Raw genomic sequence first — 20,725 nt, forward strand, 5'->3', positions numbered from 1 at the left:
TTTTTTTTTTTTTTTAACTGTTAACTGTTCTAGTGGATGAAGCACGCATTTTTAAAGAGGAACAAATGGCCGTGTACACAGAGAGGTTGGAGATAAAGAAAGATTTCTAGGATTCGTCGACTGTGCTGAAAGAGCAGATGCTACTGGAATTTATGGACACGTAAAGCAGTTTCTGGATGCACTTATACACTTTACCCATCTTTGCACAAAGTTATGACGGAGCGGCTGCCATGTCCGGTCACGTAAACGGAGCTCAGCGGAAACTGTGTCAGGACCATCCATCTGTGGTGTACATGCACTGTATGGCCCACAAGTTGAATTTGGTTTTGGTAGATGCCTGCAAGGTAAATCACACAGCAACTATGTTTTTTCAAATCCTTGAGAGTCTGTATGCATTTTTCTCACAATCAGGCACTCACCATGCATACCAGCAGCACCAAAAGGAGCTTGGAGTTAAAGCAGAACTGACAGTTGGCAGTTAACGAAATGAGATGGGCATGTCGTTGGAAAAACATAGCAGCTGTAGAGAGTTCAATAAGTGCCCTGCTCTCCACTCTCCACATTCTGTGTGTGTCTTGTGGTGTTTTACCATGTGTTCAGTATGATCCATGTTGCTCAAAAGGCACTACAAAAGAAAGACATAACATTTCATTTTCTCAGGCTTCAATTGTCATGGAATCTACAATAAAAGGCCTTGAGAGGATGAGGACCACTGAAAAGTGAGAAGAATTATGGATCAAAATGTAAGCATTCTGTAATTCACTTGACATTCCAGTCTGTGAAGATGAACGCTATCACACACATAAGCGAGCAGTGAAAAGAATTGCTCTGTTGGATTCCTGCATTGTCACAAGTTCCCTTGGACAAAGAGAATACCAACCAGATATCACACAAAGCATGCAAGAGAAATGGGCCCAAAAGCTGTACTTTACTGTTTTGGATACTCTTTTGGGTGAGAGTCGGTCCCAATTTTCCACCCAGACCATGGAAATAGTAAAGCGTGTCGATGCAGTGCTAAAATGCGATCCAGAGGGCGTGCAGTGTCTTTTAAATAAATATGCGTCTACCCTCTCTATCAACCCAAAACTGACCTGTACTGAGATTAATTTAGTGAAACTGCACTCACCTCACACATCTCCTGACTTTGTGAAGGAGGCACTCTTGACTGGATTTTATCCAAACTTCTAAAAACTTTTCAAGTTGGCACTGATATTACCTGTGGGGACCGTAACTTGCGAAAGATCGTTTTCAGAAATGAGTCGCGTGAGGAACTGGATGCGTTCAACTATGTGCCAGGAGAGACTTTCATCTTTGAGTCTGCTACATATCCAGAGGACTAAACAATGAAGACCTCATCAATGCATATGATGCCAGGTCTAAATGCAGGATTTTGCTGCATTAGGTAAGGCAATGGCTATTTATTATTTATTTTGGCTGCCATGCCAAATCATATGCAGTATTTATTTTCTGCTAAAATTAACAGTGGTTTGTAAAGTAGTCCCTTTAGTAACAAATGATTTATCGTGAGCATTTATACTGCGACGTGTATGTTGTTGCTAGGCAACACTTTGTTTGAAACCTCTTCTTGGTTGGTTGGAAATCTTTTGGGAAGCGCATATCTTAGCCTTACATATCTTAGCCTGGAGTTGGTTCACTCTCCTCCTATGTGAAACATTAGCATATTGCCCACCCACTTGTTTTTTTTTTTTGCATTGGGCTGAATGAAAATGCAAATTCATTCTTTGTCACTAGGTACTGCAGTAAAGATAGTGGTTTCCCTGGTAATGCTGTGTACAAAGCAGCACTGCTCTCACAAATGCTGCCTTATCAGGCCTTACAGGCATGATGAAATGAGAATGAGACCAATCGGACCAATCACCGCTGATTAGCATCATGCAAAGGAGGGGTTTGGAAAAATGAATCGTTGAGCGAATCGTTTGGGAGTCATTGAGCAAGTAAGGTAAAAAAAAAAGAATATTATAAGACAATGAATGTGTTTTTTGACCTTGCATGCATGTCAACCTGTTGTTGGTAACTCCCGAAACCAAAATATGAACCTTTCATTACCCATAATTTAAGGTTTTATTGCTGAAATAAACTTGCTCTGTGAACACACGCAGTCAGTCTCAGTCAAAAAATACACATGACACAATCGGTCACGAGACACACAAGATCCAATGCCATTTCAGAATCTAAGCTGATGTAATGACGCGACAGCCAATGCAATTTCACGATCAAAGCTGACGTAACGCTTGCTTCCTCTGGCGCCAATTTTGAATAAGCACAGTAAACCGAGTCAGCGTTTTTATGGCAGATTGCGGATGGAGACTGATTGATTTGCGTGCGTTCTTGACACATCAATCGTTTTACTTCGGACCACTTGGTATTTTTTTGTTTTACTTTTAAATAAATAGTGTTTGCTGTCAAATCTGCTGTTTATTTGTCAAATCGTGGGGCCTGAGGCAACTGCACCAGTTGCACCGCCCAAAGGATGGCCCTGACTGTGGCATACTGTGAATATGACTTGTGCATTTTCATTATATGATTTTCTAATTTGTCTGCTCCTGGAGAGCTACTGTCCTGCAGAGTTCAGCTCCAACCCCAACCAAACACACCTGAACCAGCTAATCAAGGTGTTAAGGGTTACTTTATAATTACAGGCTTGTGTTGGAGTATGGTTGGCAATGTCAAATGTCAAACTTTTATTAAATAGTAATTTATTAATTTCTCAGATCTCATCATTGAATGTCAAATTACAGAGATTAACAGATACTTGATACAATAATGTTTTACAACATTTTTACAAGTGTGGTCACTTTGTCATTGCGATAAGCAAAAGAAAAGAAAAAGAAAATCATAATAGCAATAAAAATCCCATTTTTTTCATCTTCATGCAATAACACTCAGATTTATGAATCTTCCATAAATCGTATCGGATATCTTCAAACCTCAGCTGTGAACCAAACAAGTAATTTTTTAAGTCAACAAATATTTATCTCTCTCAAAAATGTAGCATTTTACATTTAAATATACCATTTATGGTAAACAGTGTATCATCAATGCTAACAAAGTGTCTATGACATTGTAAATTATGATATCATGAAGTCAAGAGGGATATAAATGAATAAAATGTTTATATTTCAGTTAATATTCTGTGATATATTAATATAGAACTGTCTGTGAAGGTTAAAATAAAGATACAATTGTTATTAAAAATAAAATAATAAAAATAAAGATAAAACAATTTTTTTTTCACAATGAGACCACTATTTAACAAAAAAAATAGTGTAAAAAATTGCCACAAGATATTCCTTTGTAAAACCCTCGCTATCAAAGACACTACAGCAGTTCTTTCTGATAGTATAAAAAAGACCATCCAACATTTGCTTTTGAAATAGCAGCTTGATAGAACCGAACGGTAAGCAACATGACTTAAACAATGAATGTTTAGACATTAAAGTGACAAATTATGTAAATACAATTAATTTTCCTCATCTGTACGCTTACAAAATCCTTCAATTAAAGAAACAGGAATCAAGAGAGTATGAAACACAGTTAATGATATTCTGCGCAAACAGGTGTAAGGCTCTTATGTACACATTTTTTTATTTTTTCAATGCTAATGCCAAATCGAAAACTAATGGAATGATGGATATTAAAAGAAAATGCTGAAATATATTCTTACACAGCCAATGCTAAAGTTTCATATAGCACAAAGCCCGTTCACATGACTCGTCAATATTCCCTAATGCATTGAACTCTGTAAGTCTACAGGGTTATACTGGTCTTGTGTTGTGCACAAGACAGATTTTTACTGATGCTGAGTGTTAAAACAATTTTAAAGCCACTTTCTGCTGGCATTTCAAAATGCAGTTCATGCATGGTTACCTAACAATTTGCAAGATGTATCATTATGTGGGTGGTTTAGGCGTACTAGATACATCAAGTACAGCAAAAGCCAAAGGCTGTTCCAAGCTAAAAATAACATCATTTGATGTTTTGGTATGTTGATGCTCCAACCCAACTTCATAACTTACTTAACCAACAAATCTTCATTAGCTAAGCAGCTTTACCAGAAATACCATGCTGGTTAATAACCTTCACCAGCTAAGATATACTGGTGAAACTCTTGGCTATGCTGACTTTTCTGATCCAAAACAGCACCAAACCTGGAAATCCACGCTAGCTTAAGATCTCAACAAGTATAATCTTCTCAACAAGGATATTGTGGCATTCAGAGGGGAAAAAAAGCTTGACCTTTGACCAGTTTTTGTAATATCAAAGCAACTGACAGGGCTTAAATGAATAAATGTTTCAATGCTATTTTCACTGCTTAAATCCATAACACGAGTCCTGTGAAAGAGCCTTCATTCATTAATCTCTGACCAGTTTGCTACATGTTTCAGTTCCAACACCATAGCAACAGGTTATCTGATCACCAAAAGCCATAAACACTCATCAGTTTCACACATACGAGCCATTACAGATTTCTGCTAATCATTTTGTTTGATGATAGATGAAAACAGCTGCGTTTAAAAGCCAACCAAGTCCAAGAATGAACAAATGATACATAATGAATGGGGGCAGTTTGCTTTCTGAAGCACACCCATTAATAATTTACATGACCTCCAAATAATAAATTAACAAATGAATAAATAAACTAGCAGGCAAGCAAACATCAACAAACCCGTTTTTTTTTTTTTCTCCCCCATTATGGAAAAATATCACTGATATAATATAGTCTTTTTTACAGAATTAGTCCTTGTGAGGGCTTAATCAGTTTATTTTTGTCTCTCAATTGTGGCTTTCAGAAACTCAACCGTCTTGTTACTTTATCCAAGTGACAATCATTCTCTTTCAGTGAAAGAGTGAAAGAGTTTCCAGCGCAGAACCTTTCCAGTCCCAGTCTCATGGCTGAAAAGCACAAAGATAAAGCACAAAGGGGCTTGGCAAAGGTGGACGTAAATGGACAGCACAGTGTTTTGCAAAGTGGGCACTGATAGCGAACGTGCACGGTTACAGCACAGTGGCATTGTGCCCTTCCATTTTTGGGAGTCTGGAGTCCTGCACTGTACCCATGGTGACCAAAAGCGGGTGACTGTCCTCAGGGCCGCTGCCCCGAGTTAAAGAGATGGGCCTCTGCTGGCCAGGATGAGGTGGGGGAGGCTGGGGCTCCGGCATGGGCTCCATGGGCAGGCCCTGCTCCTGGTAGCCATACCCGATGTTCCCACATGGGAAGCGCCGTAGTCTGTAGAGTGGAACCGGTGCTAGGCTGGCCGAATCCAGAAGTAAAGGGGTTGGGGCAGGTGGGGGAGGAGGGGGCAAAAGCGGTCGACACAGGCCTTGTTGTTGTTGCTGCTGTTGCTGCTGCTGTTGGCGCTGGAGCTGCTGTTGGTACTGCTGCTGTTTGTGCTGTTGCTGTAGGCCCAGAGCTTCAGCTACTGTCACAGTCCGGCCTGCTTGTTCCTGCCCTTCACCTGGGATCCGTGGGCCGCTTATCTGCCTTTGTGCCTGCTGTCTCTTCTGCTGCTGCTGTAGAAACCAAGACCCATAGGTGGGGTTCCACAGGTTGGTGGGCTTCCCGTTACGGCTCTCCTTCTCCGACAGGTGGGCCTGCATGAAGCCCAAATTCACATGCCCTCCATCCTGGGCGGTCAAGGGATTTGCAGAGGAAGTTTTGGCAGCTGGTATGGGGGCAGTGACTATCGGGGGTTGGTGGTGGTGATGGGGGTGAGGCTGAGATTGGGGAACAGGTGGGAGTTTACTCTCTGTGGAGTGGCTGGCCATGATAACGGCCTCCGCATCTCTCTTAGGCTGATCGGAGTGGGTGGCAGATGAAGCCTCCTCAGTGCCCTGAGGGGTTACAAGCAAGGAGGGGGCCGATGGGTCATCGGGACGCATGGGTACCTTTTCCTCTTCCTCAGGGATGGGGCCGTACTCGACAGGCAAAGGCACATTCACCACATCTGGATCCTAGGGGAATTGGAAAGTCTGTTATTTATCCGAGAAGTCAAACTTCCCAGTTCAAAAAAATTGCTGGTAAAAGAGATTGAGATTTAAATGATTTCATTAAGGAAAACAAAATAAAATAATAATAAATCCTGACATAATAATAAATTAGATTAAAAAACAAACAAAAAAAACTATAATATAGTATTGTACCTCATTTGAAATACTATTTTTTTTATTAAATTAAATTAAATTCAATTAATAATAAATTAAGAAGATTAAATTGTGGCATAGTGTTTGATGTGCCTGATTTTATTCTGCATACTTTGGCAAATTCCCTGTGCACAATATACATCCCAGACAGCAAGCCATGTCGGCACAAATCTGGCCCACATCTGGCCCGCATGGATTTCAACACTATGTTGCTGTCTGGGATAATGCATATTGCAATACTGCAATTCGAAAATGCAGCTCTCCTAACAAACATACTGTTGCACAAAATGAACAGACCATTTTAAGATGTAGTACCTGCAGACAATAGTCAATCCTCTCCAGAATAGTTGAGAAGTTTGGTCTGTCTTCTGGTTGATGCTGCCAACTCTGTGTCATTATCCGGTACCTATTTTACAAACAAAATATTTGTTTTCATTTCCTTTTCAGTTCTATCCTCATTATATTACTGCCTCAGTTGAATGAGTAGGTTTTATCAAATTGAGAGACAAAAATAAGCTTTTTTTCAGTTTTGTCTCAATGAGCAGCTCTGCAAGAATGTCCCCAGGTTAGATTAGGAACAATTAAATAAAAACTCCAGAAGTTTGAATATTATTATTGTTTGATGATTTACTTTCAGAGATAGAAATCATACAGCAGAGGAAAGATTAATGAGGACTGAAAAATTGAGAAACAAAATTCATATTCATTAGACAATGACAGACTGTTGACTTAAGAACACTGTTTACTGCTGGCCAACATTTAATACAATCCATTTCTGTTACATGGAGTGTTGCACAAATATTTTGCATATTTGAATTTAAGCGTCCACTCACACTGGCCCAGGGCAGTTCTTAGGTGGGTCCATCCGGCCTCCATTAGTAACAAACTCCAACACCTCTTGGTTACTGCGGCTGGGGTATGGCATATAACCCAGTGAGAAGATCTCCCACAGCAGAACACCAAATGACCTGAAAAACATGTCAAAAGGAGAGAAAGTGAAGAGTAGAGTAAAGAGATGAAAGCATAGTAATTATGCAAAGAATAGTATTAGAGTGTGAAAAAGAGTGGGGTTGCAATAGCACATGACAGATCTTGAAGCGAATTAATCTTTTAAATATGTAATTATATTACAGCACTCACCATGTATCTGTTTTTGAGGTAAAGATTCCCTCCATAAAGGCCTCAGGAGGCATCCATTTGACTGGCAGCATAGCACGGCCTCCTTTCCTGTAATAGCTGGCTCTGTGGAAAAACACATGCCCAGACAAAAGAGGAGACATTGTTATGAATGCCCACAGTATACAGCAGCAGAGTAGAGTGACTTATTAACTCCTGCAGTCACAGATCAGAGAGTGAAAAAAACACTGGAAAATGAAAGGAGCAAAAATTATGTAATGCCATAAATAAGAAACATGTGACGTATGTAAGAATGGGAAGATGGCCATTTTTCTTAGGTGATTCATATCCATGTTCTCTTAAGCCTTAACTTGATCCTTAGTAACTAAATTGGTCACTAAATGAAAACTGCGATTACATTACATATTTATTTAGTTAGTTAGTTAGTCTGTCTGCCTTGGGGTCCTAACCATCAATATTTCCGATTTCATAAAGTAGGCAGGCATAGGGTATGAAAAAAAATCTATCTATCTATCTATCTATCTATCTATCTATCTATCTATCTATCTATCTATCTATCTATCTATCTATCTATCTATCTATCTATCTATCTATCTATCTATCTATCTATCTATCTATCTATCAGATTTTATGGTTAAACTTAGGAGTTAGTATTATATGGTAAAAATGATGGTCCAGAACCAAAAAAAAGGATGTTGATCTGACAACATATACGATGTGAATTTCAATCAAACTTTACTATGCAGAGAACATTCATGACCTGAAAATCCTGTCCTGTGCCTTTGATGATATATGTAAGATACTACATTTGCCTGCAAGTAAGTGTCATGTAAAAGTACAGTAGTAGCAGTACCAACATTGCATTCACATTTATATTATTCATTTGGTAGATCCTCATATTCAAAGCAACAAACGTTGTATTCAAGGAGATGTGGAAATTAAAAATGGCATACATAGATGCATCCTGTCTGCTATTTTTGTGAGCTCAATCTTTCCTGAAGCGGGTCCTAAACTAAACTGTGCCATGAGAGAGAGATAAACTTTTGAATCTATTATAACACTGTTATAACATAGTTATTATGTAGGTATTATTTACTTATTACAGTATACTTATTATAGCACACCCAAAACTCTAAATTCTGCCATTAATTCCTTTTGTGTTGTTCCAAACCTGCATTTATGACTGACTTTATCTGAATGTCTTATCTGAAGACATATTCTTCACATTTATCATAGTGTGCTCACTGTGAGTCTAAAACCATTTTCCCCATCCAGAGCTGATGTTATCAAGATCTAGTTCCAATATCTGGACCCTGTGCTGACAACAGTGAAAAATAAATAAAATGAGAGAGAAAGAAAAAAAGAGGCAAATAGGTCTTGTTTTTTTGCCATCAGCCATACTGAGGTTGCTAAAGCAATATTCTTGGGTGTGTATTATGCATAGCATTTATCACAAAAAAGAAACAAACAAAAACAAAGATATACTGTCCACTATCTCCTAAACAAAAGCATTTGCACTTTTTGTCAAAATTTGGATGATGCTGGTTTTATCGAGCTCTGGTTGAATATAAACTAGCTTGTGGCTTGCTGGAGTTGTGGCAGCGAGGCCTGTTCTACCTCCCTCAGGAAAACACACCTCACATACCAACATTACACTCATGATTCCACCAATCTCAGTCATGCGAACGGATCTCGCAAGCCAGGACTCAAGGGAAACCAACAACGGAACCCTTTGAAGTATGAAATCAAGAATATCACAGAAAACCTTTGTATCGCTACTGACTATATGGTCCCTGGTGGGGTGGTTTGCTGCAGGTGAGGGTATGGAGAAGAAAAAAAAGTCATGAGGCAGAAGCAAAGTTTGAGATGGTGAAGTTCATAAACTCAATTTAAGATTAAGTCTAAATATCTCACTATGTTCGTATTTTGAATGCCAGTTAAAAAAAGAGCTATGTGTATTGGTGTATCTGTCTAATTCTAAAGAGCAATTGACTGGACAAAAATCTGCAGTGCAACATGAGTTATCAATATTCCACTAAAAGTGAATTTCAACATTTATGAGTACACAAAACTAATTTTATATCATGTTGCCTTTCACAAAGCCTTATAATTAGTCTGATTTAGGATCAAGGTGTTTCATGAAGTTTACAGGATGTTCCTGTTTAAAAACAGCATGACAGGACAGACTTCAACATTTAGGGATTTTAATATTCAACAAATAAGTACACTCCATATTAATTTAGTGCTAAAAACTCATAGTGCTCACAAAACAATTATGCATAAAAACAAGAACACTGCTCACGACAAACGTCTGGACTCCAACAGTAACTCTTAAAATGTGTTGAATTTAAAACACAAGCTGGGTTTTGATGGCTATGGTGGTTTTATTTATTTTATTAACTTCTTAGTTTAAAGCACGATGCTTTAAAGAAGACCAGTTTAGAGATGTAGCTTATCAGAAAGTTTTAGCTTGCCAGCATTCTAACAGTTTGCTGTCAACACGTTAAAACCATCTCCAAGCACCATGCTAAAAAAGATTGAAGCTAAAAAAGAAAACTAGTCGACTTCACTAATTGGTTGTTGGGAGACTAGTCGACCATCCTGACCTGTCGTTAGTGGTAATGAAAAGCTGTCAAAAACTGAAGTACTATATCCATTAAAATTGACCAAATCTCAGCATCCTCAATTCTCAGAGGATGAAATGAAATATTCACGCAAACCTCCACTGTTCTTCCCATCCCCAATCGCATTTTCATCACAACTCTGAACTCCTGTCCTGTCGGCAGAGCTCAGCGGGAAAATGCAAGAAAAATCTACATCAGCAATTAGAGCGCACTTTTACGGCAACTCTCCGGAGGGAGTAAAAACAGGCTCCATCTCTTCCCTTTAGATTTTTTCTGGCTAATAATACCCTTCTTTCACCAGCTAAGCAAGCCATTCTCAGACACACGTTCCAGTGGCGGCTGGGAGGCAGTCAAGCTCACAAATCCTTTCACTTCGTGACACTGGTGCTGCCATCTCACCTGATGAATAATGTCAAAGGAATAGTGCCAAATTGTGTGGATTGATTGATTGATTGATTGACTGAGGCTAAGGCAAGGTATGATATGTTTTTGTTGCTGTTAACCTAAAATTATTATTTTTTAGCATTATGGAAAAAAGCAGCTATGAAATTTTGATAATAGCTACCTCAGTGCTATTATCACTCCCTCAGTCACCTTCCACAGAAAAAAAGAGTTTTGAACGACACTTCATAAATGATACATGCATCAGTTTCATGTAATTGGCTATCAGTACAAATTAATTCAGAACAATATGCCTACTGCTAGATGCACACTATATAGGGTGCATATGGGTAAAGAGTGGCAAGTGATAAAATGGGACAGTTATGCTTGAATATGATTTTAAATTATCTTTGAGGGACCAGCAACAAATCAACTACAACCAGCAGGAAAACCAATGGTGGGGAAAATTGTAGTTTTAAAAAGATTTACCTCAGATTTATAAGTTCACTTAATATTTGTAAATGTTACATATATTTCATGATGTGAAATGTACCAGAAAATTACAAAGTGATTTCAAATAATTTGTCAAAAAAAAAAAAAAAAAAACAGGCTCCTGTCTGGCTTGTTTAAGAGGAAAAATTAAAGGAGTACCACTTTACCCTTGTTCTGGGCTTTGATCAGAAGAGGGTTTTCAGTGTTCCTCTCAGTGTTTAAAACAATGTTTACAATACAGTAATAATTCACATTTTGCACAATTCAGCAAGTGCTGTCAAGTTATAATCACAGAAATAAATCCAGTTATATTCCATTTCATGAGTTCAGAACATTTAGATACTACACTACGTACACCACTGTTCAAAAGTTTGGGAGCAGTAAAATAAGATTTTTTTTTTTTTTTAAGAATTCTCGTCTCTGAGTCAAGGATGCATTTATTTGATCAAAAACAGTGAAAAAAAAAACAGTACTATTATGATATATTATTACAATTAATGTAGCGGCAATTACTCCAGTCTTATGTGTCACATGATCCTTTGGAAATCATTCTAATGCAGTATGCTGATCAATCCTGGTGTATTATCAATCCTGGATCTTTGATGATTAAGTAAAAAAAAAAAACAGCATTTATGCAAAAAATAAAATAAATAAAATATTAAAACCTTTCTGATCCTAAACTTCTGAATGACAGTGTATGTACTGTATATACATGCTATAAGAGTGGTTTGGTAGTATGTTATATCTAAGGTAAATATCAGTGTAAACTAGATAAAAAAGTTTGTTGAGACAAACTTTAAGTTGGCTTGAGAAAGCCGGACCAGAAAGTTTTTAAAAGTTTGAAAAGTTTGAAGTTTAAAGTAGTTTTAAAAGCAGATAGATAGATAGATAGATCTATCTAAGAACCGCAGAGTGGTTGGTAGGGTGTTGCTATGTTGTAGCTAAGGTGCTCTGGATGGTTCCCAGATAGCACACGTACGTCTGCAAGATGTCTGTTAAAGATCTCTTGATCTGGAAAGCATCTGCTGTCTACAAACGTCTGATAGACGTCTTTCAGATGTCAGTTTTACATACATTCTAAATCATAAACATCTTAAAGACATCTAATAGACGTCTATTTGACATCTAAAAGGAAACGTCCTATAGACGTATTGCAGATGAGCAAACACCCTAAATAATACGTCTTGCAGATGTAAATGCAGACATCAAATAGACGTCTCGGAGATGTACGTGTGCTATCAGGGTTGCTAGGGTGTTGCTTTGTTGTTGCTAGGGTACACTGGGTGGTTGCTAGCATGTTGCTATCGTACCTGGGCGGTTGCTAGGGTGTTGATATGCGGTTGCTAGGGTGTTGATATGCTGTTGCTAAGGTGTTGCCATGCGGTTGCTAGGGTACTCAGGGTGGTTGCTAGGTTGGTTTGGATAGTTGCTATAGTGTTGCTAGATAGATAGATAGATAGATAGATAGATAGATAGATAGATAGATAGATAGATAGATAGATAGATGAGTTTGAATGGGTTAGAAATAGTACATAGAAGGGAAGTCTGATTGAGTCTAATGGGCTTCAGTGTGTTTAGATTTGAATTTTGACAGCTGGAGTTTGAATGGTCTTGGCTCATCTGAACATTACATTCCGTCAATGTAAGTCTATGGGATTTTTATGATTTAATCTTTAGTTTGATGAAAACCATAAGGCTGATCAGTAAGAAAAGATATAGCAACTCGAGACAGAACAGACTGAAGATTTGGGCTGAGTTTGGAGTCTGTAGAGTTAAAGCTCTAGGAGGAGTAGCATTTAGAAATGTTAGTCTCAGAAAAAGAATAATAAGTTTAAATAGGATTTCAGTAAGTTGGCTTTCTCAAGCCAACTTAATAACAAGGAAATAAAAATCTACCCTTCGAATCAGCTGACCACTTACTAAATAAGTTTGCTTGGCTCTTGCCTTAAACTGAGAAATATGTTGATAATAAAAGCTCGCAAATGGGTTTTCAGAATGAGATATGCTTTCATCTTTTCTCAGCTGAAATACTGTGTAGGAAAAACACAGCCACTAAGCAATCTTTCATATTTTATAGCCAATTGAATATTGAATCTAAACCTGGATGCAAAATAGAACTGTCATGATTTTTTGTTTTTCTCCCAAATACGAGTCTGCCATTTCTAATTCCTGCTGACTAGTGCTTGCATGTTAAATATATATATTTTTTATTTGTTTATACATTTTTGTGTTACAGCCAGGAGGACTTTAAGGTGAATTATGAGATCATGATGCCATGCTGAAGTATGTAGCATACCTGTAGATATCTCTGGCCATGCCGAAATCACCAATCTTGGCCACTCTCCCTGGACCTTTGCAGGTCAGAAGACAATTCCTGGCAGCAATATCCCTGTTAAGAATAAAAAGTGAGCAGACAGACAAATTTATCTCAGATATTTGTCTAATTTTAAATAAAACAATGACAAAAAATAAAAAATCCAGTATCACCATATAGTCGCAGTTCTTTATCTTGTATTGTCTCTTGTTCCTCCTGTAATATTTATTGTTGTTTCTCCTTTGGATTTTCATCATTGTTTTTGTGAAATATATTAAAGAAAGCTGCATTTAGATCACTCTCTCCTTGTTACCCACCAGGACACTTATTTTATGCTCAGATGTATTTTCAGTAACTTAAGCTTTGCCAGCTTAAAATCTTTAGCACTGTTCAGCAGCAATGTTGTGATGTGAAATTGTTTCCAGTCTTGTTAATGTATATTTAATTGACTAAGTAAGTAATTAAATCTCTACTTTAATAATTCTAGTTATAAATATCCAATTATGTCTATTGTCTAATTACTGGTGTTCACTTGAGGAGTTATTCGCACCATTGTGAGATGCTGTCCACACATATTTAGAGCATGAAAAATGAATGACACCCCATCTACACTGCTAGTGATGCACCAAAGATAGAACACTCCAATTATAAACAATGAACCTGTCAACTCTGCAGGTGTTTGAAACCATAGTCAAGCACAAACTTTGTCTGTATCATAGATTGCTGTACATTCTAGTTCCAGTGACCTATAGATAGACTCTTGTCAAATTCTAAGCTCATTAAGTCAACATCACACATAAATTAACAGTACTTTGTTTTGTCATCTTTCTTTGTCTCTGTTGCATGTTGATATTATAGTAATCTTGAAGGTTCTTGCATTACACACAATCTAATTTCTTATACAAATAACACTGCTAGAAGACAAAGGATCATAAGCTTTCCCTCCGTAAGTTCAATTCCTTATCGACTCGCTCACCTCCTGAGAGTGTGACACCCCCACACTTTAAAAGATCACTATAAGTTCTGAAGTCTATAGAAGTTGGTTAAGATGATACTGAGCTATAAGTCTTCAAAGGACCCCTAAGTTTTATCAAATAAATGCAGCTTTTTGGATTCATCAAAAACCTTCTGCATCAAAACCTGTTCCCTCTCATGGACAAAACTTCAGCAGCTCTCTTTAGGACTTTCTTTTAAATAGGCGAGATGTGCAAGTTTCAAACTTTGTCTCATTGACTGGCACTAAGTATCATCTACCCCATTTTTACAAAGGTGTGTTTGAATTAAGAAACTGATGTTTCCTTCAGGCTGTAGATCTGCTGATATCAAATACTGCTATAACTTCATTATTTACTAAGCTTCAGGTTTAATCCTATTCCTATGCAATACTTTCTCTCTCTCTCTACATGTGTGTGTGTGTGTACCTAGTATTCCCTACATTATGGGGACCAAATGTCCCCACAAGTATAGCAATACCAGTACATTTTGACCTAGTATGGACATTTTTTGGTCCCCATGAGGAAAAGAGCTTATAAATCATGCAAAATGAAGTTTTTTTGAAAATCTAAAAATGCAGAATGTTTTGTGTGAGGGGTAGGTTTAAGGGTAGGGTTAGGGTAAGGCAATAGAAAATACTTTTTCTTTTCCCTTTTGGTCTAATTTTGCTACAGTGTTGTGGTCAGAAAGGCTACAAATTTGTGTATAGTTATGAGAATAGGTACGTTAAGAAGTCTTGATCTGCAAGACTATTTTTGTTTCCTTTTGAAGGTCATGTCATTAAACTCATGTTTCCAATTACTTGTACTATTTGAAGGCATTTGGTGTTCGGTTGACAGCAATGAATTGCACCTTTTATGCTAAAACAAAATCACCAGAAAGGGCAAAACGATCAATACCTCTGGGTTTTGACCAAAAAGTTGAAACTGAACACGAAGGCCCAGATTCATTTTAACTTGGCTGTGTGAGGAACTTCAGTAGGAAACCGCAGATGGGTAAGTGTCTCAGCGTCCCTGTTCTATACCTGGATTGATCACCGGACTGCTCATGTAGCATAAATGAGCTCTAAGTGGACTCATTTTTCATGCCATTCTGGATGAGTGTGTCAAAAGGAAATAGAACTCCCATTGCAGGTGAGGGGGAAGCAGAACTCCTGAACGGAGTCATGAGCGCTGGATTTGTGCTGACTTCAGAATAAAGCAGATCATCCATCTGTTGTTAAATCGATCTGTAATATGTGAAGGTGTGTTGGGTTGTCGGTAATTATACCTGTGGATGAACTGGTTATCTTCTAAGTACTGGCAGCCGCGGGCGATGTCTCTGGCAATGTTGAGAAGATCTACCATGGTTAGACTTGAAGGATGCTCCTGGAAAACATTACAGAAAGTCAGAAAGCTAGGTATTCCTTTGTGAAAAAGTAGTACACTATAACACATTTTGAAAATAATACTTAATAATATTTTATAATAATATACTTAGAAGAATATATGTATGTGCAAACAGAATGTGATATCTTTAGAGACATGATTGTATGTTATTTGCATTTAAATACACATTTATTATAGTTTTAATATATATTAAATGCAATTAGTTGAACTTAAGTCCTACTTTAGAGTACTTTTAAGATCCACTTAGTACATATTTGTAATTTTATAATTAATTCTATAGTCTTTGAAATACCAATAATGCCACTGCTATTGAAACTTATGCATTTCTTTTAATGTAACAACACATTTATAATGGTTCAATTGTAATTTAGTACATAAAAAAAATTATGGGAATGGAATGAGGAGACAAGGAGTTCTTCACCAAAGCATATCCTTTAATGGCCAAGTTCAGGAAGCGTGGAGCACAGGTAAGACAAACACTTGAATGACGATTAGACCGGACACAGAGGCAGGGAAACACAGGGCTTATAAAGGACAGAATAAACTAGATAATTAACAACACACCTGGAACTAATGAACTGATAAATACATGGAACGAGGACAGGAACAGGAAGACCAAATGTGGGCATGAGAGGAGGGGAAACACGAGACACAGCGAGACAAAGTCTGACATTACGCCCCCCTCCGGAAGGCGCGTCCACACGCCATACACCATCCAATGGGGAGGGGGGGTGGGCGCTCTGGAGGCATCCAGGGATCAGGGGGCAGGGCTACCGGCCTCCAGAGCGGCGCCCGTACCGGCAGCCATGGTGGGACAGGGGAGTCCGGTGACCATGGCGGATCAGGGGAGTCCGGTGGCCATGGATCAGGGGACTCGTGAGGCCATGGCGGATCGAGGAGCTTGGGTGGCCATGGCGGGACAGGAGACTCAAATTCAAATTTCAAATTCAAATTTTATTTGTCACATACATATACATACATAGTACGACATGTAGTAAAATGTATTGTACGACTCTCCAACTCGGGAGGCCATGGCGGGACAGGACCCTTGGCCTGACCACACCGGCCGTGACCATATGCCCCCCCATGGCGGGCTTGCCATATTCTCGGACGGCGGGCTTGCCATATTCTCTGCCGGCAAGGTTGTTTTGGCCGCGAACGGCGGTGGGCATGGGAAAGCCGCGGACGGCGGTGTGAACTTCCCTGCGAACGACGGGCTTGAGTTGGCCGCGAAAGGCAGCTGGCATGGGAAAGCCGCGGAAGGCTCGGGAGAGCCGCGGGTGGCTCACTTGCGTTGGCTGCTGACGGCGGCTGGTTAGTGTTGGCCACGGGCGGCTCTGGGCTGAGGACAGAGGCGGTGCTGGGAAGAGTTGGGTGGTCGGAACCTTTGGCTGGGTATGTGGAGTGTCCTGGCGAGGGGTGAGCTGGTGAGGCCTGGTGGTTTTCGGGTGGGGTTGGATGACGATCGTTCTGATAAACTTCAACTTTGAGATTTATGCCATTTACATAGAGGACATGATTAACCAGCTCGATCAGGGAAAAACTGGACGTGGGAAGATCTCAGCTGATTACATCATCATCCAGCCCCAACCGAAAACAGACACCGAGCGAGGCATCAATCCAGCTCACCTGGTTGGCAAGCTCTAGGAACTCCTCTACATACCTCACCAAGTCCCGACCATCCTCCCGCAGCCTGTCTTCAGCCGTTATCATGTTTATCGGTCCGGTCTTCTGTCACGTTAAGTCAGAGGAAGGGAATGAGGAGACAAGGAGTTCTTCACCAAAGCATATCCTTTAATGACCAACTTCAGGAAACGTGGAGCACAGGCAAGACAAACACTTGAATGACGATTAGACCGGACACAGAGGCAGGGAAACACATGGCTTATAATGGACAGACTAAACTAGATAATTAACAACACATCTGGAACTAATGAACTGATAAATACATGGAACGAGGACAGGAACAGGAAGACCAAATATGGGCACGAGAGGAGGGGAAACACGAGACACAGCAAGACAAAGTCTGACAATTATCTGCAAGCATAGAAATTTTTAATATACACAGAAACAAAAACACCACCACCACCAACCAAATAAATAATCTTAAAGCAAAGTCACAGACTACTAATCAAATAAACTAATGAAAAACATAACTTAATGAGGTTTATGCAATACAAGACACTGTGCACACTCTGAAATGTGTGTGTGTGTGTGTTCTTACTAGTCTTGGTCTAGTTTCCCTCAGGAAGCTCTTGAGATCCCCTCCGGCCATCAATTCCAGCAGAATGAAGCGAGGCAGAGCTTGCAGACTCACCCCGATACACCGCACAATGTTTTGGTGACTGAACTTGCTGTCAGAGGAATAGAAATGTGGTATTTTTGCTATATGTCCTCATAAATTAGCCCTTTGGAACGATGTATCTTGTGTTTTTCATTGTTACCTGATTATGAGAGCTTCCATGAGAAAGTCTAGTTCATCCTGCTCAGAGCACACTTCAGGAAGGGTCTAATAAAAGACGAATTTAATAATCACATCTATGCTAAATCTATAGCAGTACTATTTCAGAATACTACAGAGCATAGAGACACAAGAGACCCAAATAAATGTATTCATGGTTACAATAATCATGATATTAAATCCCAGTATGCAAGATCAAGTATCATAACAGACTTTTTATATATTTGCAGATCTTACTTTTACAGCCACCTGCATTGGACTTGGCTCCCCTGGAATCCCAACGGCTAGTCCTTCATAGACTTCTCCAAATGCACCATGACCCAAACCTCTACAAACAACACATACATTAAAGAGTATTGTTACTTATTGTGTCAATAATATCATTCCATATATTTCACATAGTACATTTAGGAAGTTTCAAACTTCACTTATTAGAAGATTCATTTTCATCAACTGTATGAAGACCCTTCACAGTCAAACAAAATGCTAGCATATAACACTTCTTCAACGCAACTGAATACTGTAAGGAATTATTGATGCTCCCAACCTGGCGAGGGAGATGTTACGGCGTGGGACCTCCTTCAGATCGTTGATGGAGGCGGTCTTCCCACCAAAGCAGTAATTGGGATTGTAGTCGGTCATGATGGTAGAGGCCCTCAGTTTGCTCAGCTTACAGTCGGGACTCTGTAGCTCAAGCTGGATAGACTGGAGCTCGGTGTGTTTACGTCTGTACACTGGACAACAATCAGCACAGCATGATATTTTTTTTCCCCAGTTTGCTACGTAACTGTTAGCATAATGGGATTGTTGCCATTGTCAATGTTACATTAAGATTCAATCTGGAAATGAACTATTAAACTAGTATAAAACTATATGTTTTGTTTCAGGACGTTCTGGACAAACTAAATTGGACTCAAATTGTATTTGTCTTGTTATCAGGTTTATTATTAAATCAGACTGAATAATTGAAAGCTATTTTCTCTGTAATTTGAATCATTTTAGTTAACTATAACAACTTTAGTGGTGACATTTTATTGCAAATTTGTGGATAACTACATGAGAAAAACACTTTAAAAACAGTTTTCACAAACAGGCATGTACGTAAGTCCGAGTTTGGTGGGCTTGACCGACACAGTAAACACATTAGTGCAGCGTGTGGAAGTGATTTATTCATAAAGTGGTAATCGACAAGGCTTGTCAGAGCTCGGTTAACAGCCCATTTATCACACATCTACTCTATTTATCACTCAGAGACTGCTACTACAGTGTAGATGGACTGATGATGTGTTTGGTGCCATGACACAGTGTGTGTGTGTGTGCATGTTTATGTGGTTTATGAGGACACAAATTTGTATAATGACATGGGTATGACAGAGGTATTACAATATGAAGGTGGTTTATGAGGACACTGCCTATGTCCCCGTAATTCAAAAGGCTTAAAAAACATACTAAATGCTGTTTTTTTGAAAATCTAAAAATGCACAAAGTCTCCTGTGAGGGCTAAGTTTAGGTGTAGGGTTGGTGTAGGGCAATAGCACACAGCGTTTGTTCAGTATAAAAACCATTACGCCTATGGACAGTCCCCATAAACCACAAAAACCAACATGTGTGTGTGTGTGTGTGTGTGTGTGTGTGTCAAATTTGAGACGTGAATCCTCATTTTGAATTTTGAAAGCTTGTGTGGCATGTGTGCAGTTGAATGATTATAATTTTTCTTTAAAAGATCATTCAATAGGTTTTCCTCAAAAAAAAAAAAAAAAAATGCAATATATTACAAATGATAAAGACCAGACAGCCCCAAAACGTATTTTGCAAACATAAATAAATAAATGAATCATTCTTATTGGACATGTTTGGTCATGAAATAAAGTAAATTTCACATTTCCTACAGTGGCATCGATATCGCTTTGGCGTGAAGCTACATCCACACCAATAGGTGTCAGTATACTGGCCAAGACCATAGTCATATTGGCCACTGAAACATAACACATGCAACATATTATAATATAATTTTCGGTGATCTTTCTGCAAGTGCAGGTTTATTCGCTGTTTCTAATAGCCCAAAAATTAACAAAAAGCTTCCCCAAATGGCTTGGCTCCAATTGTATGTTTTGGTTAACCTCTGAGACTCATAAAGGCTCATAAAAAGGATTTGACATGGTCTACTTACTGATCATAACACCGGAAACAGCCAGCAGCAAGGCGGCGATGAGCGCGGAGGTCCCCACAGACAAACCCAGTGCCAGATGAGACAAAGATGGCTGGGCGGGCAACATAGACACCGCTACACAAACACACAGCAACAAATATACATATATATATATATATATATGAGTCAGGCAGAACTCAGTAGAGATTTTCACATTTAAAATGTTAACTCAGGTCCATTAAAAAAAAAGTAAAAAAAAAAAAGTGTTAATGTCAGTAATCACACACACGGATAGTTTGCAGGCACACACACGGATAGTTTCTGGTTTGGTGTTCGTGACTTAGGAGTCCTCTTCACTATTTATAATGTTTCACAGATTTAGGAGCTACTTTTATCACTAATACACTTTGTGAAATAATAATAAATATATATATTGGAATGGGAACTGCAGTGCTGCTGACCGCAAGACCCTACAACGGACAGTGAACACTGCGGCAAAGATCATCGGTGCCCCTCTCCCCTACATCCTGGACATTTTCCTTGCACGATGCTCCAGAAAGGCCTCCAGCATCGTGAAAGACCCCACCCACCCCTCCCACAACCTCTTCCAGCTCCTACCATCAG

At 39.0% G+C, this 20,725-nt stretch overlaps 1 protein-coding gene across 1 annotated transcript in view; it reads right to left on the minus strand.

The window, feature by feature from the left end:
• Window positions 1-5,016: 5,016 nt before the first annotated feature.
• LOC306850160 (ALK tyrosine kinase receptor) overlaps window positions 5,017-20,725 on the minus strand; it is a gene marked incomplete at both ends in the record, with an annotated part of 456,170 nt that continues 440,461 nt past the window's right edge. The window contains 11 exons of the mRNA XM_079385625.1: window positions 5,017-5,973; window positions 6,478-6,568; window positions 6,996-7,130; window positions 7,303-7,404; window positions 13,093-13,185; window positions 15,373-15,470; window positions 17,716-17,845; window positions 17,936-18,000; window positions 18,190-18,280; window positions 18,500-18,686; window positions 20,123-20,236. Of these exons, the coding sequence (XP_079241751.1) occupies window positions 5,017-5,973; window positions 6,478-6,568; window positions 6,996-7,130; window positions 7,303-7,404; window positions 13,093-13,185; window positions 15,373-15,470; window positions 17,716-17,845; window positions 17,936-18,000; window positions 18,190-18,280; window positions 18,500-18,686; window positions 20,123-20,236 (2,063 nt within the window). The remainder of the gene's footprint in view (window positions 5,974-6,477; window positions 6,569-6,995; window positions 7,131-7,302; window positions 7,405-13,092; window positions 13,186-15,372; window positions 15,471-17,715; window positions 17,846-17,935; window positions 18,001-18,189; window positions 18,281-18,499; window positions 18,687-20,122; window positions 20,237-20,725) is intronic.

This window comes from Barbus barbus (assembly GCF_936440315.1).
Source record: "Barbus barbus genome assembly, chromosome: 30".
Classification (NCBI taxonomy): Eukaryota; Metazoa; Chordata; class Actinopteri; order Cypriniformes; family Cyprinidae; genus Barbus; species Barbus barbus.